The sequence below is a fragment of the Pungitius pungitius genome, chromosome 11 (assembly GCF_949316345.1).
Source record: "Pungitius pungitius chromosome 11, fPunPun2.1, whole genome shotgun sequence".
NCBI lineage: Eukaryota > Metazoa > Chordata > Actinopteri > Perciformes > Gasterosteidae > Pungitius > Pungitius pungitius.
In genome coordinates, this window is record NC_084910.1 from 1,469,080 (window position 1) to 1,496,736 (window position 27,657).

Consider the following 27,657-nt stretch of genomic DNA (forward strand, 5'->3'; position numbering starts at 1 on the left):
CTGTAAGTACGTGAGTGTTTGAATGAAGCGCACCGGGAACTATAACCAGTTATTTTACTTGTGCTGCCCACTCGATACGGGAAAGACTTAGTGACAGTCGGACAGACTGTTATTTTGGTAAGCTAGTTAGCGTTAGCGCAGATAGTTTGCTAGTTAGCATGCTAGCTTGGAGCATGCTTCGCGTTCAACGTGAACTGGATCAAAAGTAAACATCATAGAGTATTTTCCGTGTGTTTCGTGTTGCTGATGCGTTAGGTTGTTGCTGTACCTATATCATATTATTGCCGTTCCCATGTCATGTAGAAAATACACGTTTTTTAAACAACGCGGCCTAAACACAGTTCGCAGCTGAATTCAACAAGTTGTGGCCTGTAAACAAGCTAGCCAACACATCGTAAGTTACTGCATGCTTAAAGCAACATTGTAAAGTATGGTACTGCGTAATATACCTGGAAATGTTACTCCAGAAATGCCATAATTTGCAGATGAATTGTTTATAATGTCATAAGTAAACAATCTATAAATAAGGGTTCTCAAACACATTATTAAACTTTTTATTACTGTCATTGTAAACCCAAATTACACACTTTTCCCCTCAAGTCTTTGTTTTTCCCTCCTCACAGGTTCCTGTGGATGGAGGTTACATCTGATGGAGTTTGTCCCTGCAGTTGTCCTGCCTTACACATGGAGAATAATTTCTGTGGTAGGAATTGAACGTACTGTACATCTTTAAGTTGTCCTCTCTGTACACAGCTACTCCTCCGCTGTTCTCCCTTAGGTTTTGTCCAGTTGAAAGGAGTTTTCCGTGTGCCGATGTGATGGTTTTGGGAGAGGAAGCTGGAAAGTTTACAGACTGTAAAGCTCCCTCAGGCTTATTTTTCATTTTGGGTTGAACAAAATAAAATTAATTGAATTGAACGAACATGTTGACTAGAGGCATCTGCAACTGAGGGGTGTTCTGCGCATTCTGAATCATTGAGTGACGATGAGGGAGACGGAGCTGATTTCAGGTATACGATCCGGATTCAAGTGACTCGGAGCTAAATGAAGGGCCAATGATTCAGAAAAATGGTTTATAAACACAAAATTCTAAACTGACTGGTTCGTGTTGTTGCTGCACTTATAATTTCATAGTTTATTTTCACAAATTGTATTTTGTATTCTGTTATGTATAGGAAAAGTGTTGTTATAATGATATGAATAAATACAAATTAATCAAATTGTGTTGTCCATGTTATGGGCTGTTGACATGACAACTGACTGTAACTTGTACTTTTCCAGCGAGCAATTTATCCGTTGAAAAGACGTTGAATAGAAGTCTATGGCCTGACGTTGAAAAGACGTTGCAGTGAAAGTTGTTTCAACGCCTATTTGTAGACGTTGAAATGACGTCTATGTTTAGACCAGTTTTCAACGTGATTTTTAATATCGGTTCTTTTTACACCTATAAAATAATGCTATAGCACAAAGTAGAGGACGACATTTTACCGTATTAAAAATCACGTTATGTGGTCTAAATATAGACGTCTTTTCAACGTCTACGAATAGGCGTTGAAACAACTTTCACTTTTAAACCATTTTGCCAACTCTTTTCAACGTCGGGCCATAGACGTTTTTTCAACGTCTTTTCAACCAAAAAATGTCCACTGGGTAACAGAGAATTGGAGGGTGGATGCACTAAAAAGGGTAAACAAATATACACCCTCTGCCAGACTGTCAGTTTAAGGTTGTCCACAGGATGCCCTGAAGTAGACAAACATGTGATTGTCTTGAAAAATGCCCTCAGAGGCTGTAATAAGTTTCATGTCAGTGTGACCACTGAATGAGACACATCTGCTCATCTTTACTGACTCATCCGGCCTTCTCTCCCGTCAAAAAGGTGGAACCCTATAGGCTACGTAGCATGGCTAATAAGTGCTAAAAGCTAAAGCAATTAACATCAAATTCAATTCATCATTCAAAAGATTCTTCATCATTCTTGACAATGCCTTCATAACTCAAGTGAACGCGCCTTGTGTTTCTGCATAACCCCCAGGGTACACTTCTCTGAAACAACCAGTGGGGACAATGCCCCCACTACTACCTCCGCGGTAGTGTGCTCAAGACTTGGCACGAGCGGGATTTGAACCCACTGGCGGCGCGTACAGAGGCTTCTGGGCTCTAGCTGGCACCCCTACACTACCAGTCCTGGTCACATTTTGGCAACTTTGATTCTCCTATTTAACCTTGAGCATGTGAGTTAAACTTTAAAACTCTTTTAAATGCTATTTGCACATCTGGGCTTGAACCCACAACCTTCAAGTGCAGTGCAGGTGCTTATGTCAGCAGCTCTTCCACTGTGCTACTTCACCACACACTAATCAACCCTTTGTTTGTTGTATTTAACCTTGAGCTTGCTACTCAAACCTGAAGTAAAGCCAAAGGCTCAAACCCAAGACTGGGCTTGAACCCACAATCTTCAAGTGCAGTGCAGGCTTGTGGCAGGAGCTCTTCCGGTGTGCTAATTCACCACACACTAACCAACCCTTTGTTTGTTGTATTTAACCTTGAGCTTGCTACTCAAACCTGAAGTAAAGCCAAAGGTTCAAACCCAAGACTGGGCTTGAACCCACAATCTTCAAGTGCAGTGCAGACTTGTGGCAGCAGCTCTTCCGCTGTGCTAATTCACCACACACTAACCAACCCTTTGTTTGTTGTATTTAACCTTGAGCTTGCTACTCAAACCTGAAGTAAAGCCAAAGGTTCAAACCCAAGACTGGGCTTGAACCCACAATCTTCAAGTGCAGTGCAGACTTGTGGCAGCAGCTCTTCCGCTGTGCTAATTCACCACACACTAACCAACCCTTTGTTTGTTGTATTTAACCTTGAGATTGCTACTCAAACCTCAAAACTCTTTCAAAGCAGAAGTGATGTCTGCATGAAGGGGCATGAACCCACAACCTCAGACAGCAGGTTGGAGCCTGCAGCCCTTCAGTTGTTCCCTTGTGCTATTCAAGCACATGCCTCATTGTTTCCGTTTCTCATATTAGACCTTGGGAATGTTTACTAAACCTCAAAACTGTTTTGAATTCCATTTTCAAATCCTCTCAAAACTTTACTTTTTCAGCTTTTCCAATCTTTCAGCTAGAGACACCATTTAAACTTTAAAATGTTGACACAAGTCTTAACAATTTTATTTAAAAAAACAGCTTGTGAATATCTATTATACTTTTTTCATAATCACTAATTATGTTTCATTGGTTTTGGGGTCCGTTTCTGAGTTTTACATGAGTGTGTATTGGGTTTTCTTAAAGCGGGGCAGAGTGAATCCGTGTCAGTATTCAGTAAAAAAAGAAGGAACTTTTGCTTTCACGTCCACAATATATTAACTTTTCAGCCTTCATTTCTAAAAAAAACAGATGCCGTGCTTGTGCTGGTTGGACTCGTATAAGTTTGGAATCTCATTGTTATTTATTTTAATTATTTTTAGTTTTGCTCCAGGAAGCATTTGTTTGAGGTGTGGATTTTGTCTAAATCTCTTCACTCTCTTCGCTGTGAGCTCATTAGCGACCAGCTGGTGATCGATGGCCATGAAGACGTAGCTCAGGAGTCATCCACTGCGCAGGGACGTGCAGGTTTAACCGTGTTTAGCTAACCGTACATGGACGTGCGTGTCGTGAGTTGGGACGGAGACCCGGGATGAGCAGACCGTAAGTAATGTGGAGGCAGGACGGTTAGATATTTGGGACATGGGAGAGCGATAAGTGCTAGCTAGCTAAACTGCTAACGAGGCTACTCCCCGTATGCTGGACTTAAACCGGGGGCGTGACGTCATTAAGCTGCTGGCGGAGCCCGGGAAGGACACCTGTGATTGAGGAAGCGAGACGGTAGGATGTCAGCTAATTGCAAGTTTAGCGTTAAGTTCAGGGTCCGTGACCGTCGGAGTGGCCGTGTGATGGACGAGCGTCTAAACCTCCGGCGTTGAAGATTGTCCGTCGCCGCGGTTAGCAAAGTATAGCTCGTGGGGTGCTAGGCGGGGTCTCCTCGCTAGCTAGTGAAGTGTTTAGCTAACTTTAGGAACTTTATTAGCTCGTCACCAACGCCGAAGGCTTCACAGCGCCAGCGAACCACGACAGCCTCTACAGCCCGTGACTGCTGATCACGTGTTGTTGAGAGTAGCAAAGAGCAAATTTACAATGGAATCTGTGGCAAAGAGGTTGCTCCGAGATGTGGGAGCACTTCAATTTGATTTCCTCTAACAAGGTTGGCATTAGGCAGGCCTAGTCTGTCATTTGTATTGTGTAATTATTAAATAATTATAAATTATGAAACAATCCACAAAAGTTCCTATGACTTCCATGAACTGCACATGCAGTAGGAAGCTGTTGAGGCTATTTTAAATTATATTGCTTACATATAACTCATATCTTCTATTAATTCATTCTGCTACTATGATCACAAACATACATGCACAAAGGTGCAGAAAGACACATAGATAAGTGTTTGTTCCACTCCTTCCCAATGTACAGAGAATTAAAATACACAAACAAGGACACAATTAAAACCTGAAAAACAATAGTTTTATTCATATAGCAATCCATGTATTAGATGATTTATTGGTTTAATTTTTCATAATTATGTTCAACCGACAGAGACATAAAATATACTGGTGGGCTATTTGAAACATGCACTACAAGTTTTCAACACAGCAGAGGTCATCATAGAGTTTGCGATGCATTGAATGAATAACCCTTTTTCCGATACAATTGGCTGGAAAGCTTCACTGGTTCAGAAAGCTTCACTTTGTCATCACTCCCTCTCCCTTTCCCACGCCACTACCCGACGTGAGTAACATCCTGCCACACGTGAATCCATCTTGTCCACGAACAGCATCGTGGCTCCTTTTTTTAACTGAACGGGTAAAACCGTGAACTGCAAGTGGACATAATACTGAGGGAGCAGTGTGAATAATAACATTAGACTTTATTGTACACAAGGACCTCTACGTTATGGGTAGTTTTGAATGACGTGATTACATGTTTTGCTGCATTCAGTGTTACAGTACAGTGTTAAGCTTGACCTGTCGTTTACTGCATCTATGGCTGTATGTTGCTTATGACATTAGCACGCAGTGGAATGAATGTACGTTGTTACGGGGAATTTATTTGATTTGTTCTGGTTACTGAGCCCCCTTGAGTAAGACTGGTGTTTCCCTGTTAAAGCATGGTCATAAACAAGGGGAGATGTTTCAACGTGAAGTAATTGTTCTTAACTCCAATTAAATCCTACATTGAATCTAACTTTCTTTATTGGTTGGTTCGACCTGCTACATAACTGTACTATAACGAGTCTTCATACGTTTAATGTGGTGTCAGAGACTGATGTTGTTCACCGGTTACGTCTGTTTGAGGACAGAGTTCAGATTTATAACTAGTACTAAACCTTATATTACTACAGAAATGTATTTTTTAATTCTCAGCTTTTCCTGTTTCTATTCTTTCAGCAACGTTTAAATTCATTTCAGCTTTTATTATTTCTGTGTTTTTAAGTTCATTTCAGCTTTTCTCATTTCTGTATTTTCAGCCATTTTTAAATGTATTTCAGCTTTTTCTATTCTTTCAGCGATGTTTAGAATAATTTCAGCTTTTTCTATTCTTTCAGCGATGTTTAGAATAATTTAAGCTGGTTTCATTTCTGTACTTTAAGCAACTTTTTGAAATTAATTTCAGCTTTCTGCATTCCAACGCATTTTCAGCAGGAAATGCATTTTCTAGTATTATATTCATTTTCACACTCATCCGGTGCGCCGCACTGGACCCCCCGGCGGGCCAATTGTTTGACACCCCAATAGCAAATCTTTTCTCTTTACACTCAGTCATTTCCCTTGTTAATGTAAAGCAGCTTTACTGTCAGTGATCGTGAAGCCCGTGTACGGTGTCCATTTTAGGACATCCTCAGATCTCAGACTCAAGTATCAGACTCAGGCGAAACGGTGTCAGGTCTTAGAAAAACCTCCGTCATTCTTAAACAAACTCCGTCAAACCAAACGGCGTCATTCTTCCTCCGTGTTGCTCAAGCTAACGTTAGCAGTTATATCGCTAGCTTATGTTATTGTTATTGAGAAACTACACTATTACAAACTCAGAATCCCGCATGCTTGTCATGAACATGGAGGAATAAAATAATTTCCTCATGATTCCACTAATCATCTTCTTTACTGACACATTTTGTGTAAAGTAATGTAACTGAAACACATTCGTAGTCCTTTATCCTGGCCTTAGTGTTTCTCTCCATCACTCTACTAGACTATTTGCAAAGCAATGCTTCTGCAACTCAGACCTGTTTGCAGGGAACATTTATGTCAAAAGAGTTGCTTAGTTCACCCACAAGAGGTCGCCACTTCATCATCAACCGGCAGACGAGCAGTTGTAGCTGGACAACAACACACATCACTGAATATGACACCGGCGGAGGAACACCAATACATGGCCTCCCCTTTGAGAGTCTAAAGCTCTTGTGCTATGTAAAGACACTGTTGCTATATTTGTGTGTAATGCGTGCAGTGCCTTCGCCAAGGAAAGCTAAACCTTCAGTGCTGTGCATCTGCTGAGAAGCATCTTCTTTGACAAAGACACGGTCAAAGTCAGGTCCAAGAAAATGGTACTGACGTGATGGTACCAGCTGCTGAAAGGTACCATTGGGCCCGGATGATGCATGACGACGGTATTGGAATGCCAGTGTTATATTCCCGTCCAACCCATTACATCAGCTCAACTCTTTGCACACTATCCAGCAGCTTTCAAACAGCCATCATTTGCGGTTATTGGTTGAATGCTTGCCCCAGACGTGTTTTCACTTGGAAGGCATGGGAAAACATAACAATCCACCCCCCATCAGGACATTACTGAATCTAAAGTCCCGATTACACTTGAGACCTCAGAGATCCAATTACATGGCGAGCATTGAATGCCTTGTGTTGAACTGTGCACTGATTTCTGTTAACACTAATACTTACAATTCTATTAAGTAAAGTGTTTCCTTTTTGATAATTCAATAGTAGTGTGATAAGTGTTATTTCACAACTTTAATATGCAAGAGATATGGCGTCGTGTTTCATCTTTCCTGGGGATGTCTCTGCGTTATATCAGCGGGCGAAGAGACTGTTGGTCTTATTATGTATAATAGCTACGTCATTACCATAAAGACAGTGTTGTACAGTATTGGGTTGGGCTTAAGGGAAGGAAGGGGGGGACAAAATGGAGGCATTTGATTTTAAAGTGCTCTCACCCACACATTAGAAACCCACACATTGGCTTTGCTGGATGCTTTTTCTACCCGTATTGCAGACTGTTTCAGTCTGTATGTCTATCTCGTTTTCAGATGAAACCTCAAAGCTAAGAAACCCTCATTAGACTCTGATTACAATTTGTATTGTAGAATACATCTAACCAATTATTTTTCATTTCTATCTTGACTGAGAGGTAGGCTCTAAATGAAAATATAAGAACCAAAAAAATGGATCAACTTGAGCTATTTGATTTCCAAGTCTTTCTGCTGATTTGAAGTGCCTTTGTCTTCTCATTGATCTAACAGGGACCCGTCCACAACGTTTCCTCCTTGGCCAGCCACAGAGAATCAGGGGTGGTCTTCAGCATCTTGAAAGCACCACATAAGAAACAGACAATTCCCGCAAACGTCTCTAATTCTCAGTGGAGTAGAAACAGTCCTAATGCATTGTTATTAGGCTGATGGAAATGCACTTGTTTGTTAAGAAGAGTAATTTTCACCAGTTCATTTCAGCACCGGAAAGTCTGGAAGAATAGTATTTTTTGTTGTTGTTATTTCCTTACAGTGAGTAGGGAAAACTATTATGCTTGACAATCTGCCAGTACACGTAGTGAGAAAATATTAAGCAGCGGCAAAACCATCCGGCACTATGAGAGATAATCCAAAACGTGTTACATGTTGAAAAATAGCTCATTTAAAATGAATACAGTTATCTGACTTAAATGAATCACTTCCATTGTAATATGGAATTGTTATTATTGCTACAATTTTCTTTATAGGAATCCTAAGTGCAGGCGGTAGTAGGGGGCCGTGGGCCCTGAGGGATTTGGAAAATAGAAAACCTGTTGTAGAATGATAAGTAAGGTAAGTAAAATGTTCTAACAGTGTTTACATGTACTCACAGTGATGTCATTGTCGTGTTGCATAGGTTCATTTCCAGAGACTCAGAGACTCAGAGCCCTGCAGACCTAGCAAATTACTCCTGGAAAAAACAACAACTCTATAGGCCACAGTCATTTGATGCAGGAGTGTGGTCACGTTAGCGTGTCTAAACCATATTATGATTGTTTATCTCCAACCGCTTTCAGCCTTACAGGTACCCACACGTTTAAATGGGGCAGCATACCCATATACATGAATCTCTTCAAACAATACTGGGATGGACACATCTCCGTGTTGAAAAGGTTGGTAAAGAATTGGGTCTGTTATATAATCTGTATAGAGGAGCTCTCTGCCTTTCTTCTATTTCCTCTCTCGCTGCTAATCTAATATTCAGCGCCCTGTCTGTGCAGTTCATTCAGACCCGGGGGTTTCAGGTCTCACGTTAGGCAGCTTTAAAATACGTTATCTTTATCCACCGTGTATTGGATCAGACTTGTAATTCACTTTGACTTGCCCCATCACCGTTTTCTTGGTAGCAGGATACTAGAATACCGGCCACACGATGACATTTTCAAGAAAATAGCATCCGGCTTTTTTAAGTCAGATGAACAATGTTTTGGTAAAATGATGAGAACTGCACAACATTTGGAATTACTGCAAATTAAAGCGTAACCAAACAGCATGGTGATGTGGGGGCAGACCCCACTTATGTGTAAAATCTCTCACCCTCCACAGATCAAATTCTGTATGATAACTGTATGCAAAATACTTCTATAATAATAATAATATAAATGTTACATTTAAATTTAGATTTAACATTTATATATAACATTTACATTTAATATTTATACTTTGTGTTGCTGCCAAACATTGTACTTGGAAAAGTATTTACATGATTTTGTTTCTAAATGTTTAAAAAAGTGACATGAATATTGTCCTGCTTTTTTTTCATATGATAATGCTAAATGTACCAAAACTGCACAGGATTTTACAAGTCTTTACTCAGGATCTCGCTCACAAAAACTAGTATAGCACGCGACAGACGTAATGAGTTGCTGAATAATAAAAACAACAAATCTTTTGAAAAATGCAAAAATATTCAAAATGCCATAAAATCCAAATACACCCACATAATATAAGCTAAGCATTTAAGCTCTTTACAGTCTCTGTAAGCAAACCGAGAAACAGCATTTTCCTTTTTTTATACTTTTGTTGGGTTCATAGTTGTCTCTGACAACCTGAACGTAAAGTCTGAGCTTGCAGGCACCAACACATTCTTAATTTTTGGTTCAGTTCTTGATCCTTAGCTTTTTATCAAACCTCATACTGTAAATACAGCCTATCAAATAAGAGCTGACTTTGTAATAAGTGAAGTAGATACTCAGCCACAATGCACTTTATCTTATTGATTACATCAATTAACTTTAGCACAGCTTCCCCTCTCTCTTCTCACATTGTTTCATAAATCTGTCTAAATCATTACACGCAGACAGTGAGCACGGACCGAGTCTTGCACCACTCACTGCCTCTGCTGATGGGCTGCTTGCTCTGTTTCACGGGTGTGGTGGGAGTGGTGAAGAGCGTTCGTATACGTCGCCCCTCCCATGTTCCCTCTCTCCCTTTTACTCCCTGTTATGTCGGGGTACAACATCTCCTGCTCCTGAGGGGAAACCCAGCACATGCCCTTGCTCTCTCCCACTACTTTCCTTTGCTGCTACGCTGTTTCCTGCTTTGTTTCCTCATCCCTTCTTCAGAGTCATCTCACCTAGGATAAAAAAAAGCAGCTCTTCAAGGTAAGAAAAACCCACCTCTTCTCTCACACGCAGTGTTAGAGTTCAACCACATTTCACTCCTTTACCCATGTGGACCTGTCTGTTCAAGCAAACAACACAAATTGTAGGTTGAATGTAGGTGATGTCAGTTTTAAATCCTTAAACACATAGACTTGCTGCATGCGTTTGGATAACATATAGTTAACTTTAAGCTAAATAACTGCTTTTGTTGCATTGGGAATCAGGTAAACATGCAACTGCTGCAGTGTAATATGATATTTATAAGTAATAATATATATATATATATATATAATATACTTTTTCAGGTGGTTTGGGGTTGAAGGTTTTCAAACAATTAAAAATAGTGTAGGTCTTTTAAGCTTTATATTTGTACGATTGAGTACAAAGCTTATAAAATTACATCAAATATCCCAATTTTCGAAAACGAGATTCCGTTTCCACTTAGTTTTGTTGAGTGTTTCGTTAGTATTGAAGTATTAGTATTAGTATTGCATCACTATGGACGATCACTGAAGAAACTTGGCAAGTTGCTGTTGTTAAATACTACACTAAGCACCTCAAATATCATCACAAAAACCTGATACACAGGATAGTAATAGTATTGCTGGGTGCCTAATTATAAAACACACAAAGCAGCCATTAACTTGCACGATTTCATTACTGATGAAAGTCACATCAGGTTAAATACAAATTAAAAACAACGTTAAGAATAAATAGCAGAAAAGCAGGCGTAGAAAACCTGTTTTTTCTTATGTTTCTCATACAATAAACTGTTTACACAAACAAATGACAGAGACAAGAGAAATGTGTCAAAGACATGGCAGCGAAGAGTTAAGCCAGATTCATTTTAATATGTAATAAGATCACAACCTGAGGACATTTCAACAAGCATTCTTAACTTGTCTGGAAACTTTTACCGACATGTTTTTACCTGAATGTTCTCTGGAACGTTTCACTGCTTCTGAGCTCCTACAAGCTTAAAACTGGTTTTCCAGTTTGACAAGTCTGAGACAAAACTATCTAACTTTGTTGCTTCCATGTATTACTTCCCACTGCTGAAAAGACCACAAGTTAAGGTTGAAAAAAATCGAACGCATTGTCATTCATATTTATTATATTTTAATATATGACATGATATTTTTGAAGTAAACATCGATCTTGTTCTGGAGCACGAACATGTAACAACTAAGGCTTCAATAGAAAAAAAAAAATGTAGTGAGTTCAAGGAAGACTGTGTGCTTCCTTCAGTAAAAGAGCTGCGTTGCATGTTGCAGAGGTAGCGCGTGACCCCCCCAATGCAGTCACATTGCGATTCTATAGGACTACAGGGGAAATGCAGGTATAATTCAGCTTGGAAAGACACGTTATGAGAAATGTTGACCTAGTGTTTGTATAGCGTTTCTCCATCAGAGAACACCATGTTGGTCACCATGTGGGTTTCTTCTAAATATCAGAGTTTGCACTGAATGTCTGTTTCTTAAACTTTCTGGAAGAGTTAGGCATTAAACAAGTCCATCGATCTTCTTTGTAAGGTTTCTGTGCCCAGCAGGTTTGTTCAATGTTAAATCTCATGTCCAATGTTATGATTGAGTTCTATATAACGTTTAAATAAAGGTGGTTATTATTGTCTGAAATGGCAATACGATCCACCATTTCCCTCCAGATTATGTTTTCTTTGCATTTAATGTGTTTGTTAATGATTCAGCTTAATCCATATTAATGCCTGCCAATGATTTTTCCATTTAAAAAAATGAATAATGTGTACCGTTATTGCTCATCATCACTTTTCAGACCTCTTCACATGTCATCGCTTTGAGAGCTAAAATGCTTTTAGTGAAATGTTTCCTTTTTCCAAACCTATTTCTTGGCAGCAGGAAATGGCTTCTAAGCGGCAAATGGGCTACAAGTCTCGCATAGCAGGAGTGCTGCTTCTCCTTTTGGCCAGCATCGCCGCCCTTGTTGCCGTTGTCGTCATCCAGGACACCTGGGCATCCAAAAAGTACAGCTTTGAGGTGAACACATGCGTGTGGAGGCACTATTTAGCGGTACATCTTTCTCACTTTAACAAAGCAAAGGGAGAGGCAGGATTACACATTCTTCAGCCCTCCTACACTCAATGTTATCCAGATGTCAGGGTTAGAAGGTTTTCTCATCAGTCAGTTTGGAGATGCATATTTTAAAGGGTCAGTTAGGGTGGCAGTGGACTCTCTTTAGCTTAATTCAATCGTCATATGACCTGCTAGACGCCTCATTAGCAGCATAAGGATTCTATTTTACTAATCCATGTAAAAAGTGCAATCAAGGAGACAAAGGCGACGTAGCCATTTTCTTTTCTTTACTCTTCTCTGCAGTACGGCATAGTGATAGACTCGGGTTCGTCGCGTTCCAATGTGTACCTGTACCGGTGGCCTGGAGACAAGGAGAATGAAACGGGAGTTGTGGAAGAGATATTGAACTGCGGAGTGTCTGGTGAGTCATTGTATCTGCAGTAACTGGAACAGTGGATTTTAAGTTCTTAAATTAAGTAATGGGAAGAAACACTAAATCTTAACCATACTGACCACAGGAAATATCCCATCAAGCTTTGTTTAATACTTGTTTTCAGTGCTTAAGAAGTGAATTTTAGCTTTGCCTTGTGCCCACAGGTGCTGGTATCTCAGAGATGAAAGTTGACCGAGAGAAAGATAAAATATCGTGGAATGGATTCATTAAGTGCATGGCCAACGTCACACAAGCCATTCCTGCTGAAAAACACAAAACCACACTTCTCTTTCTGGGAGCTACTGCTGGGATGAGACTGCTACAGTAAGAAAGTGTTGAAATAACTTCACTATTACTGAAGAGGTGTTGCAGAGTGACCGGAACGATGAGACCAATTTAAACCCTATGACCCTAATATCACAGCCCTCTTTATTTGCTCTATTCCTCTTTCTTCTTTATTTCAGTCTTCATATCAGGGCTAACTTTCTCCTGGCTCACTCGTTACAGCGTAGCAGCATCAATCTGTTTATTTCTCAGATTCTCAGCAAGAGAGTGATGAAAAAGTGTATTAAAACAAATATGGAACCATTTCTGTCATGACATGACACAGCCTATGTCACTGCTGGTGACCACATCTCTTTGGAGCAGGTTCCCTAATTCTCTTCCCTTTTCTGCTTCACTTCAAGTGAGAAAGATGAAGAGAAGTCCAATGAAATCCTTGCAAGTCTCAGAGAATACCTGAAAACGTTGCCTTTCAACTTCCAAAATGCTTCCATCATCACTGGTCAGGAAGAAGGGCTGTATGGGTGGATCACTGTCAACTACCTCATGGGAAAATTTCTACAAGTAAGATGCTGTCCTAAATCAATGTAGTCCTGCTTCTCCTTTGGATCGCAGCTTTTTATTAACCTTTCCCATTATGTTCGTAGAAAAACCTTTGGAACAAATATGCACACCCAGAAGGGGAAAAGACCGTGGGGTCCATGGACCTTGGTGGAGCATCGACACAGATCGCCTTTGCAGTCCAGGATGATTTGAGGGGACCCGACTTCTTGCATGTCAAACTGTACGGTTACCCGTACAATGTCTACACACACAGTTTCCTCTGCTATGGCAAAAACGAGGCTGGGAAGAGGATTCTGGACAAAATAGTTCAAGTAATAATCTTTTCTGTCCCTCGCTCAGACGTGTATTTCACATGCTATAAGGGTCATGGTTGTTCTCTCGGAGCCTCCTTTGGGGAGCTTGTTTAAGTGGCAGTGGGAGTGTATGTTGTTATGCATGCATGTGCAGGCAAAAATCCATTAATGCCCCCATTAAGAATTGATTAGTGAACCCCGCTCTCCCCGAGTTACTAAAAGACAAAGGGAGACAAGTGAAGAATGCATTATGTCATCAAGGATATTGATTGACCAGAACATGTTGTCCAGCTAATCAGCAAGAAAAGGCAGTTCTTCTGGCTACTGTAGAAAAATGCAGAAAGAACATGTTATGGATACGGCAGCACGGCCCAGGAGACATGTTAGCTTAAAGGTTCGATTTAATTGAGGATCTGTACTAAAATGAGTGTCTCTGAATGTATAATAAGTAATATGCCTTCATCTCATCCTCATGCCTTTTATTTCCTTTTTTTCTGACGTTGTCTCCTTTTTCTGAACATCCCAGGAATCCTCCGACCCATCCTACATTATTAACCCATGCTACCCGACAGGCTACAACGTCACCAGGAAGGCCTCATCCATTTATGACACGGAGTGCACAAAGAAACCGATCAAGTACAACCCGGATCAAGAACTCTTCATGGTGGGAACCGCCGACTCAGACAAGTGCCGCAGCATCGTGAAATCCATCTTTGATTTCAAAACGTGTTCCTCGGCCCAGTGTTCCTTCGACGGGGTCAGCCAGCCACCCGTCACTGGAGATTTTATGGTAACGTGAACGCGTGAAAATAGAACAGATGAAGATGCCCAAAACTGACCATGTATCTTTACTGTGGCTCCCAGGCGTACGCAGGCTTCTTCTTTACTGCTAGGGCGCTGGGGCTGATCGGAAGGTCGGATCTCGCTCAATTCCACGCATCAGTTAAGCAACTGTGCCACACAAATTGGACAGCGGTAAGTTACTGTGACAGTAAAAAGGTCGAGGGAAAGAGAGGAAAGACAATTTATGAAGCAAAATCAACTTTGGAAGTGTGTAGAGCAGGAATGTGAAAGGACAGGAAACCATCATATACCCTATACTTCAGTATTTTCACAAAATAATTGTTTTCAGATTTCGCTGATTTAGTGTTGGTGCTCAACATGAACAATATGTGCATTTAATTTGCACGTACAATACCAAGTTATCTCTAGGACTGGTGTTTTACAATAATCAGGAAAAATATATTTTATTCTACAGATCTTAAACAGCATGTAATCAGAACTTAAACAATGTCTACTTTTTTTATCCCTCTGGAGGGATGACATAATATCTCATTCTCAGTATACATTAGTTTGTTGCAGTGTACATTATAAAATATTCCGACATCCCTTAACATTTATATTCTTTTAGTTTTAAAGTTTGGCTTCATTCATTTCTATGTTTCTTCTTTCTAATCCGACACGTCTCTGCTTCTCCTTCTTTTAGCTGAGGGCAGAAAAGACTTGGATCAAACCTGATTACCTGAGGACTTACTGTTATGCTGGTCACTACATATACTCAATGCTGGCAGATGGATACAAGTTCGACACTGAGACCTGGAAAAACATTGACTTCCAAAAACAGGTTGGTGGAAAAAGAGAGAACTTCATCGTGACCAAAACACATCCACTCTTTATTTTCAGTGTCCATATAGACTCTCAAAAAATAATGCTCATGCAATGAGACCGCCAACATCTCGTCATGTTGAGGAACAGGGGTTTAACAGTATTTGACGAGTAGGAATGAGCCCCCCCATGGAGACCCATTAGCGATGGTGGCCTGGCTTCCAAAAGGCTGAGGACAGGGTAAAAGTCGGGGGGGGATGCCCGTGAGTCATGGAGGGTCTTCCACAATGGAAGTCCCTTGACAGAAGGGGATTCCTGTTCTGTGACACGCAATTCATCAGCCATAAAGAGAGACAGTATATCGAAAAGCCACACATTAAAAGGTTGTAATGGCGGTTACCCTTTGGACCTAATCGCAGCTGGCGCTGCACCCACATTCCAGTCTCTCCAACCAAACAGTAGTGTGCTGTGTCTGCTCACTTGTGCCTTCAGGGTATTTGGGAGTCTGTTGGTTGGATAGATCCCTTTTTTGGAGGAAATCATAAAACAGACACATACATCGTTGCTCAGAGCTGCAATTGTTCGATTTCCTTACAAGAAGATTCTGATCTTCCCTCGACGTGTCAGGCAGTGGCAGCGATGAAGAAGCTGCACGCACTGCTGACTGCTTGTCTCCTCTGTGCAGGTGCAGGACACGAGCATCGGTTGGAGTTTGGGCTACATGCTGAGTATGTCAAACATGATCCCATCTGAAGTGGAAAAAATCCCCCCCCTGACAGACCCGGTCTTTGCCGGCCTCGTCTTTCTGTTTTCAGCCCTGACAATCATTACGGTGGTCTCAGTTTTCATAATCCTCATTCGCACTTGTTTCTGAGAGTCACCAAGAGAAGGAAATGTCATTGTAAGTGTTGTAAGTAGTGCAAACATTTAAGGATGTCAATTTTAGTTATGACAGTTCGTAGAAAATGAAAAAAAGAACTAGAAATCCTACTAGTAACTTTGCGTCTTTAAGCTAGCATCTCTGGAGGCGTTTTGTCAGATAAAAGCAGGCAACACACAAGAGCTTGAATGACTGACAGGTAATGGAACTCATAAATGCTTGATCTTGTCACACATTGTGTCATTTAAAATGAAATTGCATTTGCATTGATGTGCTCATGCACATGGACCTTCAGGCTATTCACTGATTCATTTTGTATTATATGTTGTCATTTGCACTGAATGGATTCTGGTTTATACATAACAGCAGGATGGCACTTTGCCTTGGCCACTTTATTTTACACACTGCATAGTGTGTAGTCAGGGAAAGATATTATTTGGCACAAGTACCTCTATTCTTAAGTGGTAGCATTACCAGTGGCTCGGTAACTAGTTTGTGTGACCTCTCATCTGCATGAAAAATGGCCTCTTTCGCCCGTCGTTGTCAAGTGCAGAGCGTGATATTTACGGTACATGGACGTGACCCTTCCCACCCTCTCTCTGATTGGCTCGTACTTATTACCTTTGTATAGAAATTGTCAGGATAATAGGCGATGAACAAGATTGGAGGACGAGAGGCTAAAGCGGAATGGAGCCTGCATGCAACATCCCCCGATATATAATAACAAAGTCCTGACTGAGAGGTTTTTTATGTCGCTATGCACATTGGATGAAATTAAACGGCATATTCGTGGGACATGTATGTTCTGTTGTGTCAAAATGTAAACTTAATGTTAACCTCAACGTTGATAAGACACACTAATGAACAAAACATTTAAAAAATAACAGACCATATCTAAAAAGCTGAGGATCCCTTGTGTATATAAAACAGTGTAAAACCAGAAGTACACATCACTATTATTACTGAATGAAACCCTCATTAATAAACATGAAATCATGAATGTGCTCTGTGCCATTGTATCGTCCTGCTTTTGCTATATATTACCATACGTATAATAATCAAGATAAATACAATCTATAATGTTAGTTCTTTGAGTTATGTCAATCAATAGAAACTAGAGTTTTGGGGGTATGACCTGACTATTGCACTTATTTTGACCACAATTCCCTCTCTATAGTATATTACACCTACTGTACCCTTTGTCATTATGGAATTGGGTTCCACTGTTGCACCATTCATTGGTGACCTTATTGATTTTAACTGAGCTGAACGACTGACGAGTTGATTTAATTTAATACTAAACACTGTTGACTACTTCCCTAAATTAAATGTAATAATCAAAAGAGACAAAACAAATATTCTTGTTTAAATCTGAATACCTCTGATTTCTTTTGTGTCCATTGAGCATCTCCAGCTTCCCTGGTGACTTTGTTAGTCACAAACAGACGAAACATCTCCTCCAATCTGATCCTGTGTCCTCCAGCGCCCTCTAGTGGTACAGCATCGCACCTGCAGAGTATACTAGATGAGTAGTGACTGTTTAAAACATTTTATTATTGAAAGACCTGTCTAAAAAGAAAAAAAAAGGAAAAGAGACATTTGAAACTACAGAAATACCCACTGGTTCTACAGACACTCTTAGAAACACAATTTGAAAGATATGGGAGGCGTGTGAACAAGCAAATAAAAAAATAGCATCAAAGTTATTTCTGTTGCATCTTCTTTTACACACCTGTACAAAAAAGATCTCATAAATAGTACTTTTGTTCTGGCTTTCTCTGCTTTCCCTCTCCTTTCAATAATTTATTTTCCCGTAGAGGTTTGTATTTGCTTAATTTTGGTTGAAATGTGTATGTCTGTTCCTCTGTATCCATTAACCTCTTTTCATTGGCCGAGTGTCAGGTGGGTGGGGCTTCGGGGGTCTGACGCCAGAACCTTCGTCAGTCAGGTGCTCCCTGTTGCTTAGTAGAAATAATGCAGATTCGTATTAACAGATAACAGAAAATAGATGATTATTCTCACATCTTCTCGTGGGCTTCAGGCAGGAACTTCCAGCCTAACACCTGACGAGAGGCCCATTCTGCTTTTTCAGCTGTGGTGACATTTAAACTTGTCTTTACGGTATCTTGGCTTCAAATAGTCAATTGCTGTCATTCTGTACCCGTCCCACACCTACCGAACACGAGACTGCCTCAAGCCTGATTCATGAAAAGTATCTAGCAGCTCACACGTCTTAATCAACTCTCGAGAAAGACACAAAAAAAGGCAACACAAAAAGAGAAACACACCATCTGTCCTCAACCTTTTAGAATAGTTGAAGTTGAAATGGGTTTTCTTCAAAAGGAAATGGCCTTTCCTCTGAGAGAGATCCTCGCCCAGCTCCCATTCCAAATGGCTTTTGTTTGGCGAGATTGCGGCGTAAAACATTTTGTCTTATGGACTGAGATGCATTTCTAAACGGTTTCGGGCTGGTCCTCACAACGAGCCACAGCGCCGCAGTGTTGCAATTTGTTGATGCAGCTTGAAGGAGGAGATGTACACACCGTTCCAGATTATATAAACTGTCTTTTCAACCCCTTTACACACAATAACATCCCTACCTTCTCGATTTAGATCATCACCACGTATGAGAACATGACAGAGAAAACATTCTGGTTGAGGCAATTTAGTTAAAGACCGACTGGATGTGCTCCTTCAACAGCATGACAATCAATACAAATCTAACTATCCAATTTCAGAGGTGAAGAAAACAACAAAAAAGCAACATGAGGAATACCTCTTCACTAACTAGTTTCTTCATCTTTGGTATAAAATATGCCACATGATGGCTGCTTTTGTTCAACGCTTTAGAAAGACTCAAGAAACTGTCAGCAGTTTTACTAAAACTATTGCTTTTTGCACATTTAGAAAACCTAGCGTTTATTTCTGCTTCATGTCAATGTCAGAAATGTTCCTTTTTTTACTTTTCATTTTGCAGTGAGACAAGCAAAGCAGGCAAAGCAAACCCATTGTTCACAGGTTATAGGAATGCAAACAAAAAAACTAAAAATACAAATGTGATGAAGAAACAGAACTTTTATCCCATGATTAAACTTAACTGTGTTTTCCAGGAAGCAATGGATTGATCCTTCCCACAAGTTGCATTAAAGACGTTTTTCCCACCAACCAACATCAGCTGCACCACATAATTTAAAATCATCTTCATACAATTACAACCTTTTTTTTTCCTGTACAAATAGCTTTTTAGATTTATTCTCGGTGGTTCTCTAACTCTTTAAGAACTTCTCAAATCATTCAACCATTATTTTAAAATAATTCAACACTATGGAAACTTTTATTTCCAAAGTTTGAAAAAATTAAGGCAATAAAGATATACGAAAACATTGATATTCTAGAAAACTACAATAAAAAAACAAAAAAAACAATAAAAATAATGAAAATAATGTAGCTTAATATCAAAGGAAGACAACCTGTTTTTTTTCTAGACTTTGCTTCCTTACATTTTTGATAAAAAAAAGTCTGAAAATCTACCTGCACATTCAAATGTTCTTTTTTTCTGTACAGCTTGGTTGTTGAGTTTAGATTTCAGTCTGTCTTCTTTTTCCCTTCGGTGGCCGAGTCCAGCCTCACAGTGAGTAATGACAGACTCAACGACGCACACTGTGTTGCATTTCCACGTCCTCGAGTTCAGCAAACCATCATTTCTCTTGGCTCAACCAGATAAGAAATATATATATTTTTTTCATTTTGTCTTTTACGTTGTGCCTGTGCACAGTGGAAGCATTCACACCCCAATGTTTCACACAACACTTTTTTTTTGTCCCCATTTCATTTGGATCCTTTCTTTGTCTCCAGCGCCTCAGTCCAGGCGAAGCAGCAATGATCGACGTTCACGTTATCTACAGGACACAGAAAAACAAGAAGAATAAACACCAGGAGGGAGGTAAACCAGGTCCAGACACTGCAAGTGTCTGGACCTGGTTTACCTGATATTTTAAGTGCAAACACTTAAAATATCACTATTTTTTTGTTTGTTTTAACAGCACTGTTCCCTTTGCACATATGTGAAATCAATTTAATTCAATGACGAGAATTGAGCCAGAAGGACAAGCAGAAGCACGTTGCCGACCCTGAGGCGTAACAAGTCAGTATTTACATTCTGAGCACTCACTTAGACTGCTGGTAGGAGTAGGCTGTCGAATGATCTCCTGTGTTCTCCACTGATAAAGGCTGCTGCCCGCTGCCGTCCTGGGAGGAGGCAGCAGTCTGTGAAGACGGGTCTGTCACCACACCCTGACAACACAAACCCTTTCACAAATGAGACGAAGTACGGTGCAGAAAATGTACAAAAACACTTCCACTTTGTATTGATTAGAAGGGAAAGGTTCGACTTGTTACAGCAAACGTAACTCCTGGTGCTCATTTAGAGGTAAAAAACAGTTCCCCTAAACTTCCCATTTCTTTGGTATAATTAGTAGCAATCACACCCTTAATTACAAAATGCAAACTGATTTTGACTTAATCAAGTTTCCTCAGTGGCAATAAGGGCTTGCTACATTTACCATTTATAACCCATCTAAATCACAGCTCAATTTACTGCCATCTAATTTATCAGAGGCATAATACAAAATAATTATGCATATAACTCAATGCAGTAAAGTAATCCTGTAAAACCCCACATAACCTGTTGTATTACGTTTGTACGGGTAGTAACCAGAATAAGACCCATAGCTCCTTACTTCCATTGTGATGGCAGAGGCAGGCACTGCAGTGTACTGGGGAATGTAGGTTCCTTGCATAGGAGCAGCTGCTGCAGCAGGCATGTACTACAGAGAGAGGGGGGGGGGGGGCACAGACAGTATTAGAACTTACAAAACCTTCTGACATGCACGCTGTAATATCTCTCTGGCGTTTTAATGTGGATACGTGATACGTGGGTTCTGCTGTGAGAACGTTGTAATTGCATCCGATCCTATAAGTCTCTCTGAATAGTGGTATCGAAATATAGTTTCTATCCAAAGATAACCACACACACACACACACACACACAGGAATGCAGAGCAAGGTGGTTTGGAGGGGGTGCAAGGTGAGACTCACAGTGCCTGTGGTGCCCAGAGACATGTGGTTCATCTGCTGGGTGAGAGGAGCCATCACACTGGAGGGGTGGAGAGACAAACTGGGCTCTAGAGCTGCTGCTGGGGTGATCACAGCCCCCTGAGGAAGGAACGAGGTGAACACACTCATTTACTGCATCGTCAAGGAGTATTATGTAAGCAACTAATGCAGGAGTTATCAAGTTTTGCTGGAATATAGTATTGAAGTAGACAGGTCTCTGCAGACCTGCAGCTTTCTGGGAGTGGAGCTGCTTCTCCATGTTTGGTTCTGAGTCTTGGTACGGAGAGTAGACCCGTCCCAGAGAACCTGAGGGGTCGGGACGGTTTAACCTTTTCTTACTCAGGCCGTTTTTGGCCTCTGCCCCGAAAAAGGCGCCCCCACGGCAAAGATGTAATTACTGTGTAACTACTTTGTCTATCTGTCAGGATAAACCCTGTGAGGGTTCTGGTGAACAAATAAATCAACTTAACTTACCAAACCTTTGAATTTTCGCCTGAAACAAAATCAATAACAACCCTTTGAGTCCTACACAACCCGGGGACACCAGGACAAAACCACATGTACGTCGTGTGTGGACAGTAACCATCAAGGTTTCACACTGATAGAGTACGGAACACTACTCTAGAGGAGGCTAAAGTGCAGGCCTCACGGCAGACCAACTCCACCAGTGAGAATGTTGGTTTAGGGTTTAGTTATGAGTCTGGTTGGCCGGATCCTATCGCATCCGTCTAAATCCACAGGAAAGCTTCCTTAGGCACCAAGAAGACGTTACAGAGTGCTGCTGGTGCGCATGCAATGGCGGCTGGACGCATCTCGCTCCGACCGGAAGACATCAAAACATTTATTAACGGCTTGAAAAAGTGTGTTGGTATAATATCTGATTATGAGCAGCAGGAGGAGGACCTTTAGATGTTGTATGATCATACAACAGGAGCCACTGGCACTGGAAGGTCTGTGAGCCTGCGTGTTGTTCTTGGCTTACGACGTCAGAGATGACGGTCTATTCCTTTAAAATAGTTCAAAAGCTGTGGTCCAACCAGAACGTAGACTAGATAACTTGAATTATAAGAGTCAAACGCGACACTTGATATGCATGTGTGCTGCAAAGGGAACGGGGTGTTTTCACCCGGAGCTTTTTGAGACAGCTAGTCTCAAAAGGAAATGGTTTATAATAGAAAGACTTTCAACCAAGTTAAGTCAGGTGACTAAAAACAGTTTGACAGCAATGCTCCACAGAACCGGCGTCTGAGCGGAGCAGAAAGGCTTTTTACTGCAAGTCTCTTCAACGTGAAGCGCTTTGACGCCTGCTAACACCTTCTTTTCCAGTGCAGCTCAGCTACAGCTTCAACAGCCCTGTGTTTATTAGGAGACTCCTCACGCCGTGCGCTGAGAGGCCTGCCATCGGCCCTGCAGAGGTCTGCTCATTCCTGAGAGCTGTTTAACTGAACTCCCCGTGAGCCCAGACAGCATCAGCACCGCTATAGAGAGCCGTGTGCACTTCTGTGGCTGCATGTTGAGGCAGGATGTCAGAAGAACACAGGTGTTAAATGGAGGTGTTTTAGGCACCGGCCCCGTTATATGAAACACGCCGTTCTCAAAGGCTTGAACAACACGAGCACACAACTGACAAAGTAAAAACACAAACAGCAATGAGAGTTCTAGCATCGTGAAGCGTTCCTCTGGAGGGCCCATTCAGCCTGTCACAGTGGCTCATAGATGCAAACCTCTGTAAGGGAAGATCCGTATGTCTGAAGGCTTCACGGGGAGGAACACACACACACACACACACACACACACACACACACACACACACACAGGCAACAATCGTGGCATCAGTTACCCGTGCTGACTGCCGTGTTCAAAGGGAAATCTGTTTGAAGAACACAGCTGCCCAGCCATCAGAAACACTCTGTCAACACTGTCCTCACCCACCTCACCGGTGAATGAGTGGCACGCACACACACACACACACACACACACACACACACACACACACACACACACACACACACACACACACACACACACACACACACACACACACACACACACACACACACACACACACACACACACACACACACACACACACACACGATCTACCCACGGACCCACACAGCGCTTTGGCTCCAGCAGGTAGATAGCGGCCAGAATCCAGCTCTTATCCAAGCTTTTCATCCATCTACATAATACATTCCCTGGTTTGATGATTTCTCATCCTCCCTCGCTCTTTTCTCTCTGTTCATCCAATCTCGAAAACAAGCTTCCGCGCAGAAAGAAAGCTGCATTAAGCAAAAAGGAAACCTAATTGTCTGCTGTGGTTTACAGCTGCTGAGGTGTTAAACTGCATGCAGGGAAAGTAGTTAGTGCAAGATGAGTGTGTAATGATATGCTTCAGAGTGTGTGTGTTTAAGGATCAAACATTGTTTATCAGGGGTAGGCAATACATGAGAACACAAGGTTGATAGTTATATTTTCCCCAGAGGACAGCAGAGGGAACAGTGCACAATCTTCTTAAACTTTGACCTTGCTCCCCCGACCCCTCCTCTTTTTTCTTCTTCTCCTCTGCTTCTTTTCCTATCGTTTTTTTTCTGTAAACAACCCGAAATTGACTGCAAGTCAGGAAGGTGGCGTGGCTGGGCGATTAGCCGGAGCAGTTAATCGCGTGCAACGACTCCACCGACTCCCCCCGTTAATCCAAGTTAGCAGCCATTGACTGGGGCCCGGCGGTGAGGAAGCCTCACCAAGAATTAAGCCGCCGAGTCCGTCTCCCCCCGACGTGGCTCTAAGAAACACAATGACTAGCCGTGGCCTTTGTTGTCTAACAGGGGTTCTGACTACGCCGAGACAATACCGGGGAGCAGGCGTGCACAGCCCACACCTGCCTGTGCACCACTTGTTTTTGTCTCTTTGTTCTCTATGTGTTCTTTGAGATCTCCCCTTTCCTCTCGTTTCCCCTGTGCCTGCTTCTACCTCTTGTCCTCTCTCTGGCAAACGCTCAGAGTTCTCTCTCCCTCATTCTTTTCTTCCTCCTGACCCTCATTCCGTCTTTTCCCCCCCCCCCAAGTCGTTCGCAGTCTCATCAAGCGGCTTGCCAAATAATTAGAAGGGACACTTGTTTGAAAACACATTTACAGAAGGGTATTATTTCCTCTCACGGACATATTTTTAATCAGACATCGACGACAGAATATTTTTAGGAGTTGAAGGATACGCACAAAGAGGAAGGAAACGAGAACTGCAGAGAGGAGGACAACAGAATTTGGAACTCATTCAACAATGTATGACAATAGTTGGTTCCTGCCTGGCTTCTAACCACGTCCGCACACCACTGACAACGAGGAGCATTGCTGAATTTTGCAGGAATATAATGACCATATGTTTCCAAAACACTTGTGGTAAGATAGAAATCTGGACGACAGATCATTCTTTTTAGAAAGATATCTACTGGAAATCATCATCATCATGATCATGGGATGTCATGGCTGTCGTCCCAGCTATTTACACTGATGTCCTCATTGCACAGGGACAATCAATCTATTCACTCCAATGTTCAGGGCAGGTGTCTAGTTAAATAACATCAGTATAAAAATGTAATGCATATTTTACAGGCTAGTTAAAAAAACCTGTTCATTGAAATGAACACGGTAGACGAGCAGAGCCAGAGAAACTGTAAACTGCTGATGAATAAAGGCGATTAAGGTTTACTGTTCATCTGAAGTCTTTTCAGGGTAATTGTGTGGTTCCAGTATGAATTTGTGATTTCCTTATTCATTAAACCTTGAACGCTCCTTGAAAAAACAAGGTCTTGCGCATGGAAGGCAATGTGCTGCTCTTCTTTTCCGACAATTATGTGAAATATGTAAGTACATCACAGTAAGTGAGTCAGTGTTCACATAAATAATAATAAATACTAATAATTATAAATAATAATAAATACTTTAATATCAGTATAACATTTTCAACCACATCTTTGGAATTAAATCTCTATCTGCAGTCTCATTTCCAACCAGCAGGGAGCAACCTTCTATTGTGGATTTCAGACTCTGCTCCGCTGAGCTCTGCGAGTTGTTGAGGCAGGTCGTGCAGGGTCGGACACTCTGATACCAGTTTAACTGTCACGTGCTGCACTTGTGGGGAACTGTCTGTGATTTCTGTTTGGTTATTTGGCTTATTTTGCAATTTTCGGTTACTTGCTTCATCATTTGCATTGATATACAAATTTAAAAAAAGCTAAATCTGTCTACTGTCACATATAAATGATGAGCATAATTGCACCGACAAGGCCCATGCTTCCTAATATGGATGACTTTCTGGTTTTATGTTTCATCACTATATCACTGTGGAGATATAACATATGAACAAAAAAAAGAGCTGTTTTAAAAACTTACTGTAGGTTGCATTACATACTGTTGATGTGGCATCCACGATGTACTCTGGACCTGCGGTGATGAGAGGCAAAGACGGGAAATGACAAGATGCAGCAAAGGTGACCAGTGATGACAATTAAATCAGAAACGATAAAGGAAATTGAAGGGAAATGTTGAAATATGAATAAATAAGAGGCGGATTCAGAAGGGAGGTCATGGTGAGACAAGAGGAAATTATAAATATAGTTATAAGTGGTTAAAGAATTGAAAAAGAGAAAACATAAAGAATGACATTTGGAAAACAGAATGACAGGAACAAAGTCAAAATGATGAAAACCAACGAGTAGAGGAGACAAAAATGAATCATTAGCCCAGGTCTTTACAAGCCTATTTCAGAGCCTCAGTCCCTGCAGCAGCGTTTCCTAAAGAATATTACATCCCTAACCGAGGGTCCACTATACAGCATGTTATGCTGTAATTATAAGAGGATTTAAAGGCCACAGCGAGCAATACAGTCTAATAATTACTGCTTCGCAGCCAAGGTTTCATCATCAAAGTCCTCTTTGATCATAGAATGCTCTGTTAAATCTGTGGCCTGGCAAGAGAGGTTTAGCAAAGGCTAAATGTATGGCTGGAAATAGAACTTTTGTAGTAGTGACTAGAAGAAGACAGAAGAGTTTAACCAAGTACCTGGAATATGGAAAGAAAGCAACACAATGAAACCATCACAACTCCATTTTCCCTTATTTAGCTTATTTAGAGTCTGTAGTGGGAGGGGTCCACATACCTGATATGTAGAGACGGGGGAAGCAGCGATGAAGGGTGTGATGGAAGTCTGTGCAATCATCCGGTTGGTGGAGATGCTGTAAGGTGACGAGTAAAACCTACGCAGCGAAAAAGAAAGATGTTACATTTTGAAAGATTGCTGGATAAAGCTGAACCAAGAGCATGTCAACAGGACGGAAATGTGGTGTCAATCCGCCCATTCAGCTCTTTTTAGCGCTTCACATGTAGCCACACGCAAAGGTGAAAATGAGCCTTCGGTACCTCTTTGTTTTCAACCACCAATCACAAGGCATCGCTGACTAAATGGATCAGACTTCATCGGGGCTGTCATGGAAACAATGACATTTTGCATCTTCTTTCTGCGCGTCACCATCAAAATCGTCTTTGAATGAGACTCGACACTCAGCAGTCTGCTATGCATGATGCATGGTGTTCCAAACCTCCGCATGCTGCACTAAGTGCAGGGGGATTTTGCATCTGCATTTTGTACTCTGTTTGCGGCTCTGCCATTGTCTGCCCTTCTGATTTAGCCCTCTCCCTTTCTATCCCCTTCACCTCCTTAGCGATGCAGCGGTTGAGCGCTGTGGCTCGCAGTGCTTTATTTATCATTGTGTACCTAGAGAGGACATGTTTCATCCAGCCGGCCGTGTTGCTTTGCACAATCGATCCCAAAGTTGTTGACTGAATAATGGAGGAAGGGAGGAGAGAAAACAACAAGGCCCTCTTCTATCCATCTCTCACATACAAAAGGTATAAGAAGCCGACTTACCACACTTTATGCGATTTTCTTTTTATACGTAACATTTTAGAAGAATGAAGACACTTTTGTTTTATTTTCAATGGTATACCAAACTAATTCTGGCAAATATTATATTGTTTAACATGTTCTGTCATTGTATTCATAAGGCTCTGCACCGCGCATAACAGAATATACAATATCCACTCCACCATCAGTTCATTATCAGTGTTTGGGACATTATAGATTAACTGGTATTCTCCACTTTGACACCAGAACATATTTCATTTCAAAAGGTGAAATAGGTTGGTCGACCGCTTTATCATTGCACTTTCTGTTTCACATACCATTTGTTTAGTCAGTGAATAATACAAGCAGTTCTAAACTCTGCTGGGGGATGCAAACCCTGAGGTTTCCTGTCCTGGCCTTGTGCATGCGGCCTCCCTGTTGGATTATTATGTTCTACTTGGTGCTTTGAAGCATACAAACTAGAACAGTAGAGTATAGCTTCAATGGTTACACCACACACACCCACGTCATTGACCTTTGCTCTGGAGAGACACATCTCATTAAATATGGCAGTGTACATTTTTGTCTTGACGAG

At 41.3% G+C, this 27,657-nt stretch overlaps 2 protein-coding genes across 5 annotated transcripts in view; one reads left to right on the plus strand and one right to left on the minus strand.

Moving 5' to 3' along the window:
• The first annotated feature begins 6,541 nt into the window (after positions 1-6,541).
• Positions 6,542-17,601, plus strand: entpd3 (ectonucleoside triphosphate diphosphohydrolase 3). Of its 4 annotated transcripts, none has more exons than XM_037453674.2 (11): positions 6,544-8,450; positions 9,903-9,941; positions 11,813-11,953; positions 12,293-12,410; positions 12,587-12,746; positions 13,109-13,268; positions 13,352-13,579; positions 14,088-14,351; positions 14,426-14,536; positions 15,048-15,185; positions 15,852-17,601. In XM_037453674.2, the coding sequence occupies exons 3-11, from the start codon at positions 11,819-11,821 to the stop codon at positions 16,038-16,040; spliced, it is 1,503 nt and encodes a 500-aa protein (XP_037309571.2). In that variant the 5' UTR covers positions 6,544-8,450; positions 9,903-9,941; positions 11,813-11,818; the 3' UTR covers positions 16,041-17,601. The 4 variants fall into 4 exon arrangements, with proteins under 4 accessions (XP_037309566.2, XP_037309571.2, XP_062421406.1 ...); XM_062565422.1 differs by having other exon boundaries at positions 11,816-11,953; XM_037453669.2 differs by lacking the exon at positions 9,903-9,941 and having other exon boundaries at positions 6,542-8,450.
• LOC119197408 (RNA-binding motif, single-stranded-interacting protein 3-like) overlaps positions 17,580-27,657 on the minus strand; it is an 87,068-nt gene continuing 76,990 nt past the window's right edge. The window contains exons 9-14 of the mRNA XM_037453675.2: positions 26,319-26,415; positions 25,553-25,603; positions 21,144-21,260; positions 20,786-20,872; positions 20,218-20,339; positions 17,580-19,945 (exon numbers count right to left, since the gene is read on the minus strand). Of these exons, the coding sequence (XP_037309572.1) occupies positions 19,942-19,945; positions 20,218-20,339; positions 20,786-20,872; positions 21,144-21,260; positions 25,553-25,603; positions 26,319-26,415 (478 nt within the window). The 3' untranslated portion in view covers positions 17,580-19,941. The remainder of the gene's footprint in view (positions 19,946-20,217; positions 20,340-20,785; positions 20,873-21,143; positions 21,261-25,552; positions 25,604-26,318; positions 26,416-27,657) is intronic.

Coding starts and splice junctions, on each gene's coding strand:
- entpd3 (XM_037453669.2), top strand. CDS start 8,379: ATGGGGCAGCATACCCATATACATGAATCTCTTCAAACAATACTGGGA. Junction 12,411..12,586: donor ATTGAACTGCGGAGTGTCTG/GTGAGTCATTGT, acceptor TTGTGCCCACAG/GTGCTGGTATCTCAGAGATG. Junction 13,580..14,087: donor TTCTGGACAAAATAGTTCAA/GTAATAATCTTT, acceptor TGAACATCCCAG/GAATCCTCCGACCCATCCTA.